At 33.5% G+C, this 17518-nt stretch overlaps 1 protein-coding gene across 3 annotated transcripts in view; it reads left to right on the forward strand.

Annotated features, from left to right (window-relative positions):
* The window catches only part of LOC132700633 (disks large 1 tumor suppressor protein), a 413177-nt gene that overhangs the window by 11943 nt on the left and 383716 nt on the right, over nt 1–17518 (forward strand). The window contains exons 1-2 of one of the 3 annotated variants that reach the window (XM_060668083.1): nt 249–365; nt 9165–9296. In XM_060668083.1, coding sequence (XP_060524066.1) covers nt 278–365; nt 9165–9296 — 220 coding nt within the window. In that variant the 5' untranslated portion in view covers nt 249–277. Of the gene's footprint in view, nt 1–248; nt 366–607; nt 613–9164; nt 9297–17518 lie in introns of those variants that run through there. The other 2 variants (XM_060668094.1, XM_060668085.1) reach the window with 2 other exon arrangements.

The raw sequence follows: 17518 nt of genomic DNA on the forward strand, positions 1-17518 counted from the left end.
GTATATACAAATTCTAATATGTTCATAGTTTCCAATTTGGCTGACCGCTCGATAGCGGATTAAATTTGTCCTGCGGGTTGTATCGCTGCAATGACATTATTGCTGGGTCTGGGTAAAGTGTTGACAAAACGGCAACGGCGTGATGGCGTTTCTACCCGAACGCAAGGTTCGCCTTTGGCCGATCAATGTCGATTTCCCTAGCAGAGAACGTGGTCGGATCCGGAGTTCTCCGGAGTCACGGCGCGGCATCCCGCCGATTCGGAATTTACGTATAAACATGTACCACGACTATACGCCGGCACCCACGAAGGGGTTGCATCGCACCAGCCCTTACATGATGCGAACTCGTCTTTATCGAGTCACAGGTTAGGGATCGTTCTGATTCGGTTTGCATAGCGCGTTTGTGTTGTCGGACAATTAAATGTGCGTATCGAATAACCACAAAAAGGGGGCGATTGTTTCTAATTAGAATCGAAAACTTTGCTCCGTTAATTTTAATTACTCCTGGAAGATTCGTCTTAATTTGACGGAATTAAGTGAATGGTGTTATGCTATCGGGGATTTAGTTCGGTTTACAATGCGCGAAGTGTGAATGTTTATAATACTTACAGCGTAGGTTAAATGAGACATTTTTAAATGGATCTCTCCTTTTTCTGGGATGCAGAGTGTTTTTCTAAAATGCGCATTTTAAAAAAATATTTCCAAAAAAATCACCCATAATATTTTTAAAACAAATAGTTTTATTAACAGAAAAATAGTTTTTTTATATGGAACACCATGCATATTTTTAAATCCTTAACATCAACTTTAAAATTTATTTTCCAGTAATATAGTATAATTTTGCTCGAGTCTTTCTTGTTAACTTTGAACAAGTTGGCTTTGGATGGTCCGGCGTCGGTAATACAGAAAACAAATTCGTACTGCCAGCAGTCCCTTTGCAAAAATCTATTTGACATGCAATATTATGCCCTTTTCTGTTGCGATGTTGTTTGCATTCGTGTTTTTTGTCTAATGTTAGCTCTTTTCGGTCAGGTTGCTGTCTTTAACATTCGCGTTGACTTGGTAAGATTATGTTGAACGGCTCGTAAAACCACTACTTTTGTAAGTCGCTATGCCTATTTGGTCTGGACTGATTAGTTTTGGTGATAATTTTAGTATTTTGAGTCTCAATATTCCAAAAATGTCTTGAAGAGGTTGTTTTTTTCTCAGAATCTGTGCATTCTTCACAGCTTTTATTTAAAAAAAATATCATGCCTCAGGACCAACGCACTAAAATTCAACGCACTAGCAGCCAAAATCTCAATTTAAATACTACCAGTACGTATTTGTTTCCTCTATTATGACTGCGCCATCCAAAGTAAGTTTGGTCAAAGTGTATTCAGAATAGGATTCGAAAGCAATATCACGCATGTTATACTATTGGAAAGGTACCTTTAAGTTATTTTCAATGGTTCCCCACATAACATAACAATTTTTCTGTTGACATCTATTTAACTATTAGCCTAAGTATTTTACTTATACCAGTAAATTCTACATAAAAAGGTGCTTCCGAAATGTTTTCCCTGATAAAATTCTTAAAATTTAAGGCGATTTTTAAAAAATACTAATTTCCGAAAAACTCCGGCATATCTAGGTGCCGCTTTTACGCTTATGATTTTTATTAATATTTAGCTCCAGACTTCGACATCAGTTTTCATCTGATCTCTTTTAGACACGGCCTTTGTACCCAGAATATAATAGTAAATAACTATAATATTTTTTAAAAACAAATTGTTATCCACAAAAATAAAATACTACTTTATTATTACACTTGATGGTTTGCTTGAGTCGAAAAAATAAAAGTTGTTAATTTTGAACAAGTTGGCATTGGACGGGTCCAGCTGAAAGTTTCAAACGTTAGCAAGTTCGACGAGGGAGTTTCTTGTTGTCCTGTTAAAATTATTTTCAACAGCTCGTAAAATCAAGGTTGTTTTTCTCAAGAGGTTGTTTTTCTCAAGATATTGATCGTGGTACAAATTTCTTACTATCTCTGCATTCTTCCCAGCTTTCATGAAAAAAAAAAACTATTACATCTTTAAGGACCTAACTAAAACTAAGCTCAGTCACAGCCAAAATGCTAATTTAACAACTACCAGTACGTACTTGATTCCTGTATTATGGCAGCGCCGTCTAAAGTCTATTTGTTCAAATAACGCTGTATTCAGAAGAAGACTCTAGAAAAATATTCAGTTGGAAAGATAGTTTTTTTCAATAATTCAAAAACATACAGGCTATATGACAAAACACTTTTTCTGTTGATGACTATTAAAATATAACCTTTAAAAATATTATGCTTATATCAGTAAATTTTACCTAAAAAGGTGCTTTGGAAGTGTTTTCATAGAAATATGAACTTTCTTATTGCAAAAAAATTGAATCGATTTTTTTAAAATTCCAAAAAATAATTCCGAAACGGTGACGAATATATGTGCGGATTTTACCATTAGCCTGTAATTAATATACAAAAATCAACTGAATACATATATTTTTAGATTTTTTGATCATTGACGTTGAGTTTATTTTCTTCGATTTCAAAAATTGGTTTCAAGTAACGATAATCAAGTCTTTTTGTTCTGAATGTTTTCATATGAATATTTATTGTCAACAGAAATACTAGCTCGAAAGTGACTTTGAATTAACTTCGAATCAAGTCAAGTTTCAGTTTCCGTTACCCAAGCTATGGAATAAGGTGATAGATATCAGCAGCCAAAATTCCTTTTGTTTTGTTCAAACTGCCCATTGTTTTGTTCAACATATATTTTATATCTACGACAGACGTCGGAAATAGCATTTTCTAAATTTAAGTACAATCACGGAAGACCAGAACTATTAAATAAACTTGCACATATAAACACTTTCATTGTCGGTCATTGTGAGGAATAAGGCACACTCGAAATACTGAATTCGAAAGGTTCGCATTTGATTTTTGTCACAATTTCGCGTTTCACATTTACTTTAACAAAGTTTTTTATATCACATTTCGCTGTTTTCTTTTGCATCAATTTAAGTGAATTGCGATATTTTTACAAGAAAATTAGATATATATATGTAGGTTCTGGCCAGGTTGTAATGGTCTTACATTTCATGTTTTTTAGTATTTTTGTTATTGGATACCAAAAATTAAGTGTAAGAATTAAATTTATTATAAACAAGGCTTCTAAAGGTTTTTCACTGGTTATTGGCAATCTTGTTGTTCGTACGATGCATTGAGTCCTAGTTGTTGTAGACTTTAAACATAACCTCATTTAAAATAAACTCAAATATACACATATGTATTATGAAAAGTAGCTTTGCCAATGCACCACCTTGAAGTATATCATTTTATTGACTTTTCACCAGAATCAATATTATTTTCCTGTTCTCCAATATGTCATCCCAGCTTCGAAGACTCAGATCAATTTGGCTGACTTAAGTGAATCTGTTTATTTGGCGTCTGCTATTTCGTTATCGGGATTTAATTTTGGATTCCATTAGTCTAAAATGCGATTACATTACTGCAAGTAAGCCATATTTTCTGGGCTTATAATTAATTTGGTTTCCTATAAAACATTACGATTTCAGTCAATTTATCTGTTTTTCTAATATTCTGCTAGTATTTTTAATATAGGTATTGCAACTGAACTCCATAATCGATTTACTAAATATAAATATATGTACTACACTTCCATAACCAAGTAGTTTAAAACGACATAAATTTTTGCTTCCCACCATACAACATTTATTTTGCTAGAGGCAAATTATTCACTGGCTGGCAAATAAATTAGTTTATTGTTTTACCGGAAATTGTTTTACAGTTGAAGTTCAATGATTACCTTATATTTATTTTATGAAGGGAATTATTTATCAAAGTTGGAGCGATTCCCGAAATAATGTTATGATTGCAGCGCTTGAAGTAAGATTAAAAATATTTTGTGAATGAAAATTTCAATCGGGAACCCATAACAAAATAATTGGTCCGTTTGAATTTTCCGAACTACACGATTTTATGGGTTTGCTAGATTTTTACAAACACTGATATTTTATAGCGCTCTTTTGCTACAAAAAAAAAGCACATTTAGTACGCTTTACACATTAGAGCTCAAAAAACATGTGAAGCAAATCAATGTCGTTCAAGCCGTATTATTTTAGGTAATCGAGTGAAATGTTGATTTGACTGGCCATCTTGCGACGCTCTGGTAGTTAGCGTTCTCATTCAAGCGTGAATTTTCTTCGTATTTTTCCAGTTTTCGGAATTCGATAGTTCATTTTATGTTTATTTTCAGTAAACGCAGGAGAAATTGTCATTTCATCTATGTTATTTTGTTTCTACATGTTACTTATAGCTCGCTACCGACAAAGTACAATTGTCGAGTGGGAAACAAGAAAACAGCATTACAAATGAAAAGAAAACAGACATCCTAACACGTGTAAATGTTTCACAAAATTCCGAAAAGGAAAAGAGCATATTTAAGGAATATGTAAAGTATGTCTCATTTTAATTTCAATTCGGCGGTATCTCGGTTATTCACAAAAATAGAAACTTTCAGTTTTCGCGAATCTGCGCTACTTTTTGTAAACAAGATTGTCATGACACTTTTAGATTCAGATCTTCAGGGCGCGATTGAAAATTGGAATATTTTCATGTACCCCTTCTATCGCACTTGCCTGGCAACCTATCAAATAGGGAAAAACGAAAATAATTTTATAAATAGGGAAAAGCTCCGGAATATAATCCAGACAATCAGGAAATGGTGTGTCTAAAATTGTAGGTATAATTGACTGTGAAATTTCCGGAAGAAGGCCTCTCTTGAAAAAGTTGAATTAAAAAAAATTCAAATACTACAGTCAAATATTTTTTTCTACTCCCGTCTGTAAAATACCTAATTACCCACCGATCTAGCGTGCGGGAAGCATCACTTTACCACGTGAGTTTCGTTTCCCATGAATCTGATCCACTTCGGACATTTCCGGGATTTTACCGCACGGATTTGGGAGCAATCGAGTGTTTTCGAAGATATTTCCACGCTTTGAATTTTGACGTTTGTCAATTCTGACGGTCATGTCAGTGAATGTATTCGTGTTGTTTTGCGAAAATGTACCCAAAAACTAACGGTCGTAGAAAAAGTATAGTATGCAACACGTACGGTAAACTTTTTAACTCACTCGCTTATTGAAAACTCGTTCCGCTGCGCTCCGCTCGTGTCAAATAAACTCGTGAGTCAAATGACGTTTACTGCACTTGTTGCATAATATACTATTTTTGCTAATAGCTATACCTCACACGCGACAGGGATTCAGATAGTTGTTAATAGCCTTGAAGATTTGCCTTCTATAAGCTTCAAAAAGGCTGCGGTAACTAACGTAGCTGATATATAGTAGTAGTATAATAGTAGGAGCATATTTTGTAATTTCTATTTTTTCTTTTGTATTTATTTTTATGTGTATATTTTATTGTACTGACTTAACTGTTAACTGTTCTAAACAAATTCTTTCTTATTATATGAATAATTAATATATAGGTAGTAATTGGAGGTTGACTGAGACTTCGCCTTTGATAATAGATTCTTATTAATTTTGTTATTATTATTATTATTATTATTATTATTATTATTATTATTATTAATTTGTTCCATAACATTTAGGATATCCTGTATATTACCAAGTATTTTTCACCGATATTAAAAATATGAATCCAAAGAAAGTTCCTATTTTTTCAACTTTTCGTTACGAATTGTATAAAAATACAGAAGTTAGGATTACTAATAAAATTCCTAATACGTTGTGCCTAAAGAGCGATACTACAAAATCTCGATTTTATTGCATCTCGCTGTTATTTTTTCCGCAAAATTGGATTTACAATAAATAAGATTTCCTTCTCGATAAATATTAAATTATCTGTCTTTTATCCCATCATTTTTGGTTTCCTGCTTTTAAGAAACGGCTTTTGATGGAGAAAGTCGTGACGAGTTTCTAGAAAAGTCACTTTTCCTCGCCATTTTTCGTATAATACCTTTAAATGCAGACTCCTCTTGAAAAAGTTGATACTGCAAAGCGACAGTCGACAAAGTGAATTTTCTCCGTTTTGAACGCACTCAGCATGTCATGCAAAATAAAATATTTGTATATGTTTGCCGTCATTTCCTGAAAAAACATAGTTCATTAATTTTGCGACATCAAAAAATTCCCATATTGTACATGCGTTTTTTTTTGGAAAAGATAGTACAAATCCATGTGTATTTAAACGGTGGTTCATATTGACACAAATCAGGGCGGTTTAATGCCAGGAATACCGATAATAAAAATGTCACAAAATCACATGGGCAATAAAACAATTCGTCGATCGATAAAACACTGTACTCGTTTTTCCAATTTATAATAAATTACATGCGGTTCTCGTTACGACTGTAGCCTAGATTTACAAGTGGTGTGTGTAATTAAAATACGTTATGTTGTAGATAGTATTTGTATAGATTTTCTAAATTGTAATATATCAAATGACTGGATTATACTCACTTTAATCAAGAGAATATTTATTCCTTAAAATCACTGAAATATTTAAATATTAAAATATTAAATGTTTAAATCATACTTTCAACTCTTATATTTTCGATACAGCTAATATAATAAATGGCCCGTCAAACATAATTTCATTTTTAGAAAAAAGTCGATAAAATTTCACCCAAACGAGCATGTAATAGATGTAACAACAATTTGTTGAGACTCAGTGACATATGGAAAAATTGATAGCTTTAATCTTTGGCATAAACAATCGAAAAGCATATTGAAAGAACAATAAAATAAATTCTGATCTTTGGTGACCTTGTGAGTTGAGACCTCTATGACATCTAAGGAAAAGAACTATCAAGAGGATCAAGACTGTCAAAAAGTTGGGTACAATGGACAATACATTTGGAACATAAAAACCAACATTCATGGAATTAACTTTTTTATTGTGGGTGACCAAAAATAACGCCCGTTTTATATGTTATATTCTATATCTTCTATTTTTCCTGCACCCCACTTTTTGAGCAGTAATAAATATTATTCAGACAAAAATTTATAGAATTCAACTGCAGAGGCTTTTACTTGATGACAACCCATTTATCAAAATAAATAAGAACTAAAAGTTCAGATTTTCACGAAATTATATATTTTGACATGACAATTGTTTCGACAACACACATTTGATAAAGACACGGTGTTGTTGAAACAATTGTAATGTCAAAATATATAATTTCGTGAAAATCTGAACTTTTAATTCTTATTTATTTTGAAAAATTTATAATCTGCTTTCTTGGATCATCGACGACAAAATAGACATGCAAAAAGCAATAGGGTGACCTACCTGTTATTGTTTCCATTTTCGTAATATAACTACAATATTTGCAATTGCGTCTGGTTTATGTTTCTAAAATTTATCATATTTATCTAACATATACTCTATGCTAATCACAAATATTTTCCAACTCTAATTTAAGAACACAAAATGATCAAAAAACCGCCTTTGTTATCTGATGAACATTTTTTTCTGTCATTGTTATTTATGTATGACTAAAGGTAGTCAGCAAAGGAATGTGGAGCAAGTTTGATCATTTCACTTGCATTTATTTTTGAAGCTAAATATGTATAAGAATACGTAATAAGAAATGAAAAGCAGACTCTAAAAATTATGATATACAATGTGTTTCAGATTAGCTTCTTTATACAGGGATCTCTGCTCCTCAGTGTTAAGTGGGGAACATTTTAGAGGAAATTTAGCATGTGGTAATCGGCTTCAGATTTAAGATTGATCAATTGGTTTGGAAAATATTTAGGATAATTGGATTTTGCGAAATCTGGAAAAAGCGTAAAATTTTTCCAGTTTTGTTCCATCTAAGGAGAGCTATGATTTTGAAGTAAAACAATTCGAAGTATCAAAGTTGTATTTTAATAAGTAGTTTCAAGTTAAAAACTTGTTAAGCGAGCACTTTGCCGAAAGAGTTATTTTATTAAGCTAGCTCCCTGACCTTTCGCCCTTGGGTTTCTTCCTCTGAAGTCACACAAAAAATGAGGTCTTTGATTTTTTTATTCTTACAGAGATTATAGAACTTTCGAGACAAAGAGTTTTGAACACATTTAGAAACTGGAAATAACAGGAGATGCACTTGCCTCGGATTGTACGAAAAACAGTGCGTGACTGAAACTGTTTCAGTGAAGCTCTGAAGAAGCCAACAGGATGATTGGCGAACTATACCACAAATGTTGAACTCAACCAAAACCGACGTAGGAGGAATCCAGAAGCTTTGTAAAAAGTATTACAGTAGCCTGTGGAAGTTTCTTTGATAAAGTGTATTTCATAACCGGCTTCAGATTTACTATGGGTCAGTTGATTTGGGAAATATCGGCGAAAAACCGCAAATGGCGGATTTCGTTTTTCATCAGTAAATCGACTTTCTAACTTTTATTTTTCTTATGGTTGATTTTTCGATTTTTGGTTAGTTTGTAGATGTTTCACAAGTGTACAATAGTATATTGTGCAACAACTGCGGTAAACGGCATTTGACTCATAAGTTTATTTGACACGAGCGGAGCGTAGCGGAGCTAGTGTTTAATTAAATTAATTAAATTAAAATTTCAAACTATTTAAGATATCATTTGTTGATAATTATGAAATCATATAATAGCAATCACAAAACCTATCAAAAGATTCATTATAAAATATTTTGTTTTGCATTTTATATTCAGCTCGACATGAAGTGATTAGCCCTACCAAAATGAAAACTTTATCGTCACAAAAAGCATTATTTTCGCACAAAAAGCACCAAACGAATAAATAAGTTTCAATTTGTCCAGGAATTTGTTTATAAAGGGACGACCTCTATGGCTCCGGTTTTATAGCATCAATGGCGTTAATCAATCATCTGAGACGTGACGCCACAAATATCCTTCAAAGTGAAGGCGTTTCATAAAGGTTGAGTAATTGATTCGGCCTTTTTAGACACATTGTCTGAAAAGATGGCAAGCTTTAAAATGTTTTCTAAGAAAAAAATTGTGTCAGTATATTTCTACACAATAGCAGATTAAACTGGATTTAGAAAGGACCTATAAACCCATAATGTTAAGTACATATGGTTGACATTTAAGTACCTATAAAATTTTATTTCCAGAAGCCCACCGTGCCTTGGAACTACTAGAAGATTATCATTCTAAATTAATACGACCGCAGGACCAAACTTTGCGACAAGCCATAGAACGAGTGATCAGGATCTTCAAATCACGACTCTTCCAGGCGTTGTTAGGTAAGTTCAGTTTTTATAATCTTAATATGGTAGAAATTTATTAGAAAAGTTAGGTAACCAGAGCCTACAGAATAGAATATAAATAAATATATTTTCGTTCCGACGTTTGACCATTTGGCATATTCATTGCTCACACTTGGAAGTTAAACGCTTAACAAAATGCCTTGGAGAAATTACCCAATTTCTCCTCCGGCTTTCTCTCACCCTCTTCCACTCAAGAGCAACAAGCGTAAGTTGTGCTTATCGCACACTTAAAAATGGCTTCATGACTCTTGATCTCTTGTGCTTGGTCTTTTCGAAAAGTCGATGAAATCAAATTTTTCAAAAGTATACGCGTTTCGTTGCCAAGCGCGTATACCGCGTTGGTACCGATGGAATCAGTGTCGAAAAATAAACGTTTTAATTTTTTGGCTGTTCTCCGTTCTCTATTCTTTGTTCTCTGTCGACGCTCCATAACATCGCTAATAACTTCTGAATGGTTTGAGTGAGGGAGCTGAAGTTTTGCTCCTTTTAAACTGGCCATGAGACACATAAGCCTATAGGAAATGGCCGCGATCAGAAATTGACATCTATCTTTTTTTCGCGATTTTCCACTGCTTTTCGTACATCGTACACTATAAGTGTCCGAAATTGAAGCTATCGACTTCATATTTGGCAAGCAAATAGTGTGTCGTCCCTAACGGAACCTACTGAAATTGGGGGAGCTGGCAGATCGGGAAGTATTTAAAAAAAAAATAAAAACGGCGTTTGCATGGATCTAAAAAAAAATCATTTCTCGGAAAAACTTTTATTCTTGACAATTTTTAAAAATGTACAAGATGTGGCCAATGTTGGCAAAAAACTGAAAATGGGGTTTCTCTTTTAATGAAAATTTACCATAACTAGGAGGCTGCGATTCAGAAGTCAATTTGTTTTACACCAAAATATAGGTCGTATAGCGAGCTAAGGCCTTTGCATTTAAGGTTTTACCTATTGTACAGGGTGTTCGCGATATACCGTGCAATATTATAAACCGTAATAGGTGCCCTAAATTTGCAGCTACCGACTTCAGATTTAGCAGAGAAGCAGAAGTCAGGACAAACATTTAAACCATTAAAGCTGGCTGCGATCACGTAGCTCAAAGTATTTTTTGGAGTTATTTTGGTTTCCAGAAAAAAAAAATTTCTGGAAAAACATTATTCCGATAGTTGAAATCCTTTAACCAGCAGATGCGGAAGATCCAGTACTATAACTTTTATTTCTAACATTTTTTTGATTATATCCAGGGTTTGTTAGTTATGGACAAAAATGTAAATGACCCTGAAAATTGTTGTTTTCAGAGTAAATTATTGGCCGTAAGTCAAAGTTTGTAAAAAATATGACTAACTGGTTTAAACAGTTTTATAGACCGCATCAAGAGCTACAATTTTTGTATTTACGGTTTTGGTCTGTCACACACGCTGCTGGAGATATTTCAAAAAATGCATTGCAGTGTAGACGCGATGACGTCATTGACTACTCGGCGTACTGCGTAGTTTCAGAAAAAAAATATTTTCTCGAAAACCATTGGAAAAATTCTCGGACCAGGAAACGCGTGAGATTCAGGACTATACCCTCTATTTCCGGCATTTTTCCAATTACGTATAGAGTGTATCGATTATGGGCAAAAAATTAAAAAGACCCTTAAATTACAGTTTTCGTGGGACAATTATTAGCTGTAAATGAAAAAGTATAAAACGTGGGATAATTTGGTTTAAACGTAAACTGGATCGAGAGGGTTTCAGGTTTTGTCTGTCATACAGTGTGCGCAAGTTACTTGAAAAAATATCATTGGCAATCGTTATTACTTGTACAAAGTTCCATAGTGGTCCGCAGGAGCAACGATAGAAAAACAATGTGTCCTTCTAAAACAAGAAACCCCGAATCGTCGTCTTTTGGAAATAAAAAGCTGATTCGCACTACTCGCGACGAACTTGCCCCGCCTATCAACAATTTTTCGAAAGCAATCTTGTTACTTTCCAAAATGGATGAAATAGATTTTTTTGAAAGTATCTACGCTCCTATAAAAATGTTATATCTCGGTAACGCTAGGTGGCCGTCGTTTTTTTGTCTGTTCCACGTTCTCCGTTCTCCGTTCTCGTCTTTTGGTTTTTCCGGAATAACTTTGTAACCTTTTGGACTACGAAATTGAGATTTACCTCCTTTTTAACCTTCCACGAGATACATAACCCTATAAGAAATTGCATATAAGAATAACAGCCATCTTTTTTTCGCGATTTTCGACTGTTTTTTAGACATTGCTATGAAACACGATAAGTGTTTGAAGCAATCGATTTAATATTTGACACATCTATGCAACTTTGCCCCGTGACGGAACCTATTGAAAATGGGGGTGCTGAGGGGTTGGAAAGGATTTTATAAAAATTAAAAATCGCGATAATTTTTCAAAAACCATTTACGAGATCGAAAAAATTCTTGTTTGTTCTTGACAATTTTTCAAAAATGTACGGGGTGCGCCGTAAATATAAAAAAACTGAAAAATGGGTCCCCCTATTAGTGAAAATTGGCTATAATAATAATATGAAATAAATAAATAAGAATAATATGAAATGAATATGATTTGCAGATATCAAGTTCAAATTTAGCAGAGAAGTCCGTGCGCATATTTAAATAGTAGAAACTGGGTACGATCAAATTTCAACAAGTATTTAAAAAAAATTGTTTTTTTTTTTTGGTTATTTTGGCTTTCAGAAAAATATGTTTTTCTCCATAACCATTCACTTGATCGGCAAAATTTTGGAACCGTGAGACGCCGGCGATCCGGGGCTATAACTTTCATTTTATGTATTTTTTTATTATATATAGTTATGAACAAAAATCTAAAAGAATTTAAAAATCGTCGATCAAAATTCGTAACCGGTTCAAACAGTGTGATAGGTCGCATGAAGAGCTACAATTTCTGTATTTGCAGTTTTCGTCTATCACACACGCTGCTCGAAATATTTGAAAAAATCCATATAAAAAGTACTATTCCTCTGCCTCAGTCTATACGCGATGACGTCATTTACTATTACGACGTACTGCATAGTTTCAGAAAAGAATTTTCTCGAAAACGAGTTACTCTATTGGAAAAATTCTTGGATCGGGAAACGTGGGGGATCGAGGACTATAATCTTTACTTCTGGCGGTTTTTCAATTATATACAGGGTGTGTCAGTAATGGGCAAAAAATATAAAGGATCTTGAAAACTGCCATTTTCGTGGGTAAAGTATGAGCCGTAACAGAAAAACTATAAATTGTGTCGAGAAATAGTTTCAGGTTTCGTCTATCATATAAGGTACCCGAGATATTTGAAGAAATATCACTGGAAATCGCTATTATTTGCACAAATTTTGTACACTTCGAAGTTCGACGAGATGCATATGAAAGACACTTTATACAGGGTGCATGCACAATTAAATTACATCAAATTTGCGAAAGTTTCGTAGTGGCACCCAGGAGCACGATAGAAAAACAACGCGTCCCTCTAGGACAAGAAACCGCGAAGCGCATCATTCTTTTTAAAATAAAAAGCTGTTTCGCGCTACGCGCTGCGAATTTACCCCGCCCACCGACGATTTTTCGAAAGCCATCTTGTTAATGATCGTGCGAGTATGTAGAAGAAATATTTAGTACAGTAGCGGTTGTTGTGGTTCCAGTAACTATTTGAAACAATGAGACAAATTTTGCGCGCTTCAACTGGCCACTCTAACTATTCTGCAGATTAGCTCGATATGAACTTGCAGAATAAAACAACCTCATTAGGGATCTTATAAAGTCGGGTCAAACGGCAGATATCAAGATTTAAAATTGCTGCTCCAGCTCTTCAACGATAATCACAAATTATCTTTGGGATCTCTATATAGAATGAGAGCCTACCGCTTTGTACTTCTTTGATTAAAGATTTAGTCGCTTATTTACCGATTCTCTTACGTTTCGATATCGTTTCAGTTTGATCGATGCGTCGGCCTTGACCTAAATATTTCGCGCTTTCTTTTTAAAATGCACATAAAATCGTCGAAAGCAATAGTAACAAAAATTTAAATAAAATTCGGGGAAAGCGGTTTTTATACGAGATTTTGTCCAAAACGCTGATCAAACTACCTTTCAGTATCTAATTTTTTAAGTATAGTAAATACCGCCACTTAAGAGCAAACGAAAGGAAACTTTAGTGCCCTGTTTTATACTATTTTATGCACTTTGGGAAGATAACTTAAGAACAACAAAAAGATGTTCTGCGATGTCAAATCGTATCTGTCCCTCGCACCGGTTTTTTCTATTTCTTAATTTGTTTGTACTTGTGCGGGATGGTCAGATAAGAAACTACTGTATTTCCGAAACTATTCGTCGTTGAGACTTGCGGTAAAATATTTTATTACGGGTGCGTAAATAAAGACCGAGAACAATATTTTAGGATTTTCAAGATGATCGCCAGGGGACTTTTTAACGCTATTTGAGTAAAATTCACACTTTTTGATATACAGTGTGTCCCACTGAGGACTGTGCCTTCTAAAATCTTTGTTTCGGGTTTCATTTCGATTTTTTTGTTGAGACTATTTAACAAAAGAGAGAGAAGAGAGAAGTGCTATTAGGGATTTATAAAAACCATTAATTGAAAATAAATACAGGGTGTTTGAAATATCGTTTGCGCCCCGCTTAAGTCTGTACATCGTTGTAAAATCTTTAATTACTAATTTCCATGAACTTCGAATACAGGATACTCGAAATATCTCCTGTAGCATATTTGTTTATGGCTCAATTTTAATAATTATTTTTTGCCGGATAGATCTGACTAAGAGAAATGAAACGGTTTTTTTGTATAGCATCGACTAAAGTCATGGCTAACTAACACAGTTTTTTGGAGTGGAAAACCAAAAAAATATTTTAGAGATTTTTTCAAATTAAAAATGGCAACAGATTCGTGTTTAGGACTACCTGAAAGTAACTAGACCAATGACCAAGTTTTTAATGTTTTATAAAAATAAATATTGTAAATTTTAATTATACAAATTTCAAAAATAATGATAAAAAAGGCTTTTCAAGGGACATTTATTTTTTACGATCATCTTAAAACAACAGCATGAATAAATCTTAGTATTCGAAAGATGTAAACAAAATTAAAATATAAATTAGTGAGTGAATTTGAAATTCGAATATTTGTTTCTCCATGGCAAACTTGGTTTTACAAAGGAAACAGTATGTCAACGCCAATCGATTTTGATATTTATGAGAATTAAAAATCCTTTTTAATTAAAAAAATACAGCGTTGTAAAGTCTGTTTAGTTCATATCTAATTCTCTCTAATCATATTTAAATTTAAGAAAATCGTTAGTGTCTTTCAGGGAAATCTGTCCAATAAAAAAGAATTATCAAAATTCAGCAATAATCAAACATTCTACGACTTCATGGATACTAGTATAGTTAGGTTTTACGCAGCCCTGAATAATAATTCGTTTTTATTCTTAAAAAAATCCCTAACAGCCCTTCTCAATATTTGACATTAACAGTTAGTCCCAGTCAGCCATGACTTCAGGTTGTTGTAATAAGAAACATAAGGTTTTAGTGCGTTTTTGAGAGATCAATAAACAAAAAACAATTGAATTGAAACATTATAAAAATTGGTGTAGTTGGGTTCTAAGCGCACCTTAATAAGAATTCGTTGCCAATTGATCCTAATAGTACTTCTCTCTTCTCTCTCTTGTGTTAAATAGTCTCCGTCGGTCATGACATTGAAGCAATAAGCAAAACAAGATTTTAGAGTATTTTTCAGAGACCTGTCCCACAAAAAAATTATCAAAATCGAACCATAAACAAAGATTTTATAAGGGTGTGCATTTCTTAAGTGGGACACACTGTATATATTAAAATAAAGTGATGGGGTTTATTCAATCTCCATTTATGAATAAAGAGCTGGAATTCCCTAAACCACTGAACGAATTTTAATAAACTTCATCTATCAGACCCATGTTAGCCGTGATATGTTTATTTCTTAGGCACGATTTTTGATATAACAAAAAATTGCAAAATGTTTTAAAAGATTAAATGATTCATAATGAAATTTTTCTTAAAATATAATAAATAATCTAGTGTAAAGCCTATCTCGATATCTTATCCTATCGCCTAAAATATCAAGGAAAAAAATTTGGTTAATATAATATTTTGAAAAGGCGCTATTGGTCGCGGTATGTATGATTATTTATTTGTTTTTTTTTAAGGCTTAATCTTTAAAATTATTAACTCATAAAAGTGTTTTTGATTCAAAAAAAATTAAAGGGGACATAACACTCATTGCATATGTAATATTGTAATGTTGCCTCGCATTTGCAGCATTTTTATAGATTTTATATCTTACTTGTGTGGGCCACAAATTGAATTGATCATAGAGCATTTTTATTTCCCCTATGTCTTCATATTCTTCGTGTCCTTGTACTTGCATATTAATTATTACACTCTTACTTTTTAAAAAATTATTTGAACCGAGAATGCTTTTATGGTTAAATTATTTAAATAGTTGATTGATGATTGATGATACGTACTTAATTTATCGGGAATTTAAGGCTAATTTTAGTGCGCCGTAAATCATCATTTCTGAAATGGATTTACAAGTAAATTTAATGAATTTTGGAATAAAAACGAACGTAACCCACAAAAGCACCAAGTTTGGTACCTTGAGAAATATATTTCTTATTTCTAGCAAAAATAAAAATTCTTTGTATTCCCCTACTGCCGGTTATTTTTCCGAGTGTTTTATAAGGCATTTTCACACCTAAATGCACTTCCAGTATATACGTATAAGTTTTTTCAATTATGGCAACACGAAACAACGTCCATTCACGTCGAAGTTGGAAAGTCGAAAATTTACAGCCGCAAAGAAAAGTTTTACCGAGGCAATGTATGTTTTTCCTCTTTTCTCCGTTGCCGATGAATTATTAAAACTACCTCACGTTTTTAATAGCGTTAAAATTGGCGGGTTATTCCGCTTCATTAAAACGCGGCAGCAATATTTGCATTTCTCATTCAATTAGGTATACAGTGCGGTTCACGGTGGAGGGCAGGTTAAGCAGAACGAGCCGTCGAATAAAATATTTTGGGCCGTTTCTTCGAAAAAGTATTTTTGGTATAAACAAAACGGCAGTTGAAGTATACCCGAATATTTGCCTAATTTTGATCAGTGGTGCCACCCTTGGTTTATGCATGACTGCAGAGACATAGGCGTTTGTGTAAAGTTTTTCTCCTATTCCTTTCTGTAAAATACCTAATTATACATCGATCTAGCGTGCGAGAAGCGCCACTTTACCATGTCAGTTTCGTTTCCCGCGGATCCGAGGAACTTCGGACATTTTCCTGGATTTTACCGCACGAGTTTGGGAGCAATTGGTTGTTTTCGGGGATTTTACCGCACTAATACACAGAAAAATATTTGCAATATATCAGACAATTTAAATACTACATGCTACAAGCTACAATAAAAATCTAGTGGACTGGTTGGTAAGTAAAATGACATTTATAATTTAAGTTTCCCACAGAAATTTTACATACCGTTCGCATGAACTTAGTTTTTTTTGCAGTTTTTTAATATCTTGCCAAGACCAATTGTACCATTTTCAAATATCCATGTCTACCAACAAAACAAAATTGAAGGTTAGGACTTGCATTTTCTTCTTATACGATCTTAAAAATTTAATCCTCTTAATCTATCCTCTATTTACAAAAAATTACTTAATGATCAATTGTGAAAGTTAAATAAACAAGATAACGTTTTAAAATTGTGTTTTTCTACTCCCGTCTGTAAAATGCCTAATTACACATCGATCTAGCGTACGAGAAGCGTCACTTTACCACTTCAGTTTCGTTTCCCACGGATCTGAGCCACTTCGGACATTTCCGGGATTTTACCGCACAGGTTTTCGGGGATATTTCCCATACTCCCATACCTTGAATTGTGACGTTTCGCAATTATGTCAGTGAATGTATTGTGAATGTATTCGTGTCGTTCTGCGAAAATGTACCCAAAAACTAACGGCCGTATGCAACACGTTCGGTAAGCTTTTTAACTCACTCGTTTATTAAACACTCGCTCCGCTGCGCTCTGCTCGCATCAAATAAACTCGTGAGTCAAATGCCGTTTACCGCACTTGTTGCATAATATACTATTATTCCGTGGTTTCTATGACATATCCAGAATACATTTCTCTCTGTCTACG

Source organism: Cylas formicarius, unplaced genomic scaffold (assembly GCF_029955315.1).
Source record: "Cylas formicarius isolate icCylForm1 unplaced genomic scaffold, icCylForm1.1 PGA_scaffold_4__25_contigs__length_36172078, whole genome shotgun sequence".
Lineage (NCBI taxonomy): Eukaryota > Metazoa > Arthropoda > Insecta > Coleoptera > Brentidae > Cylas > Cylas formicarius.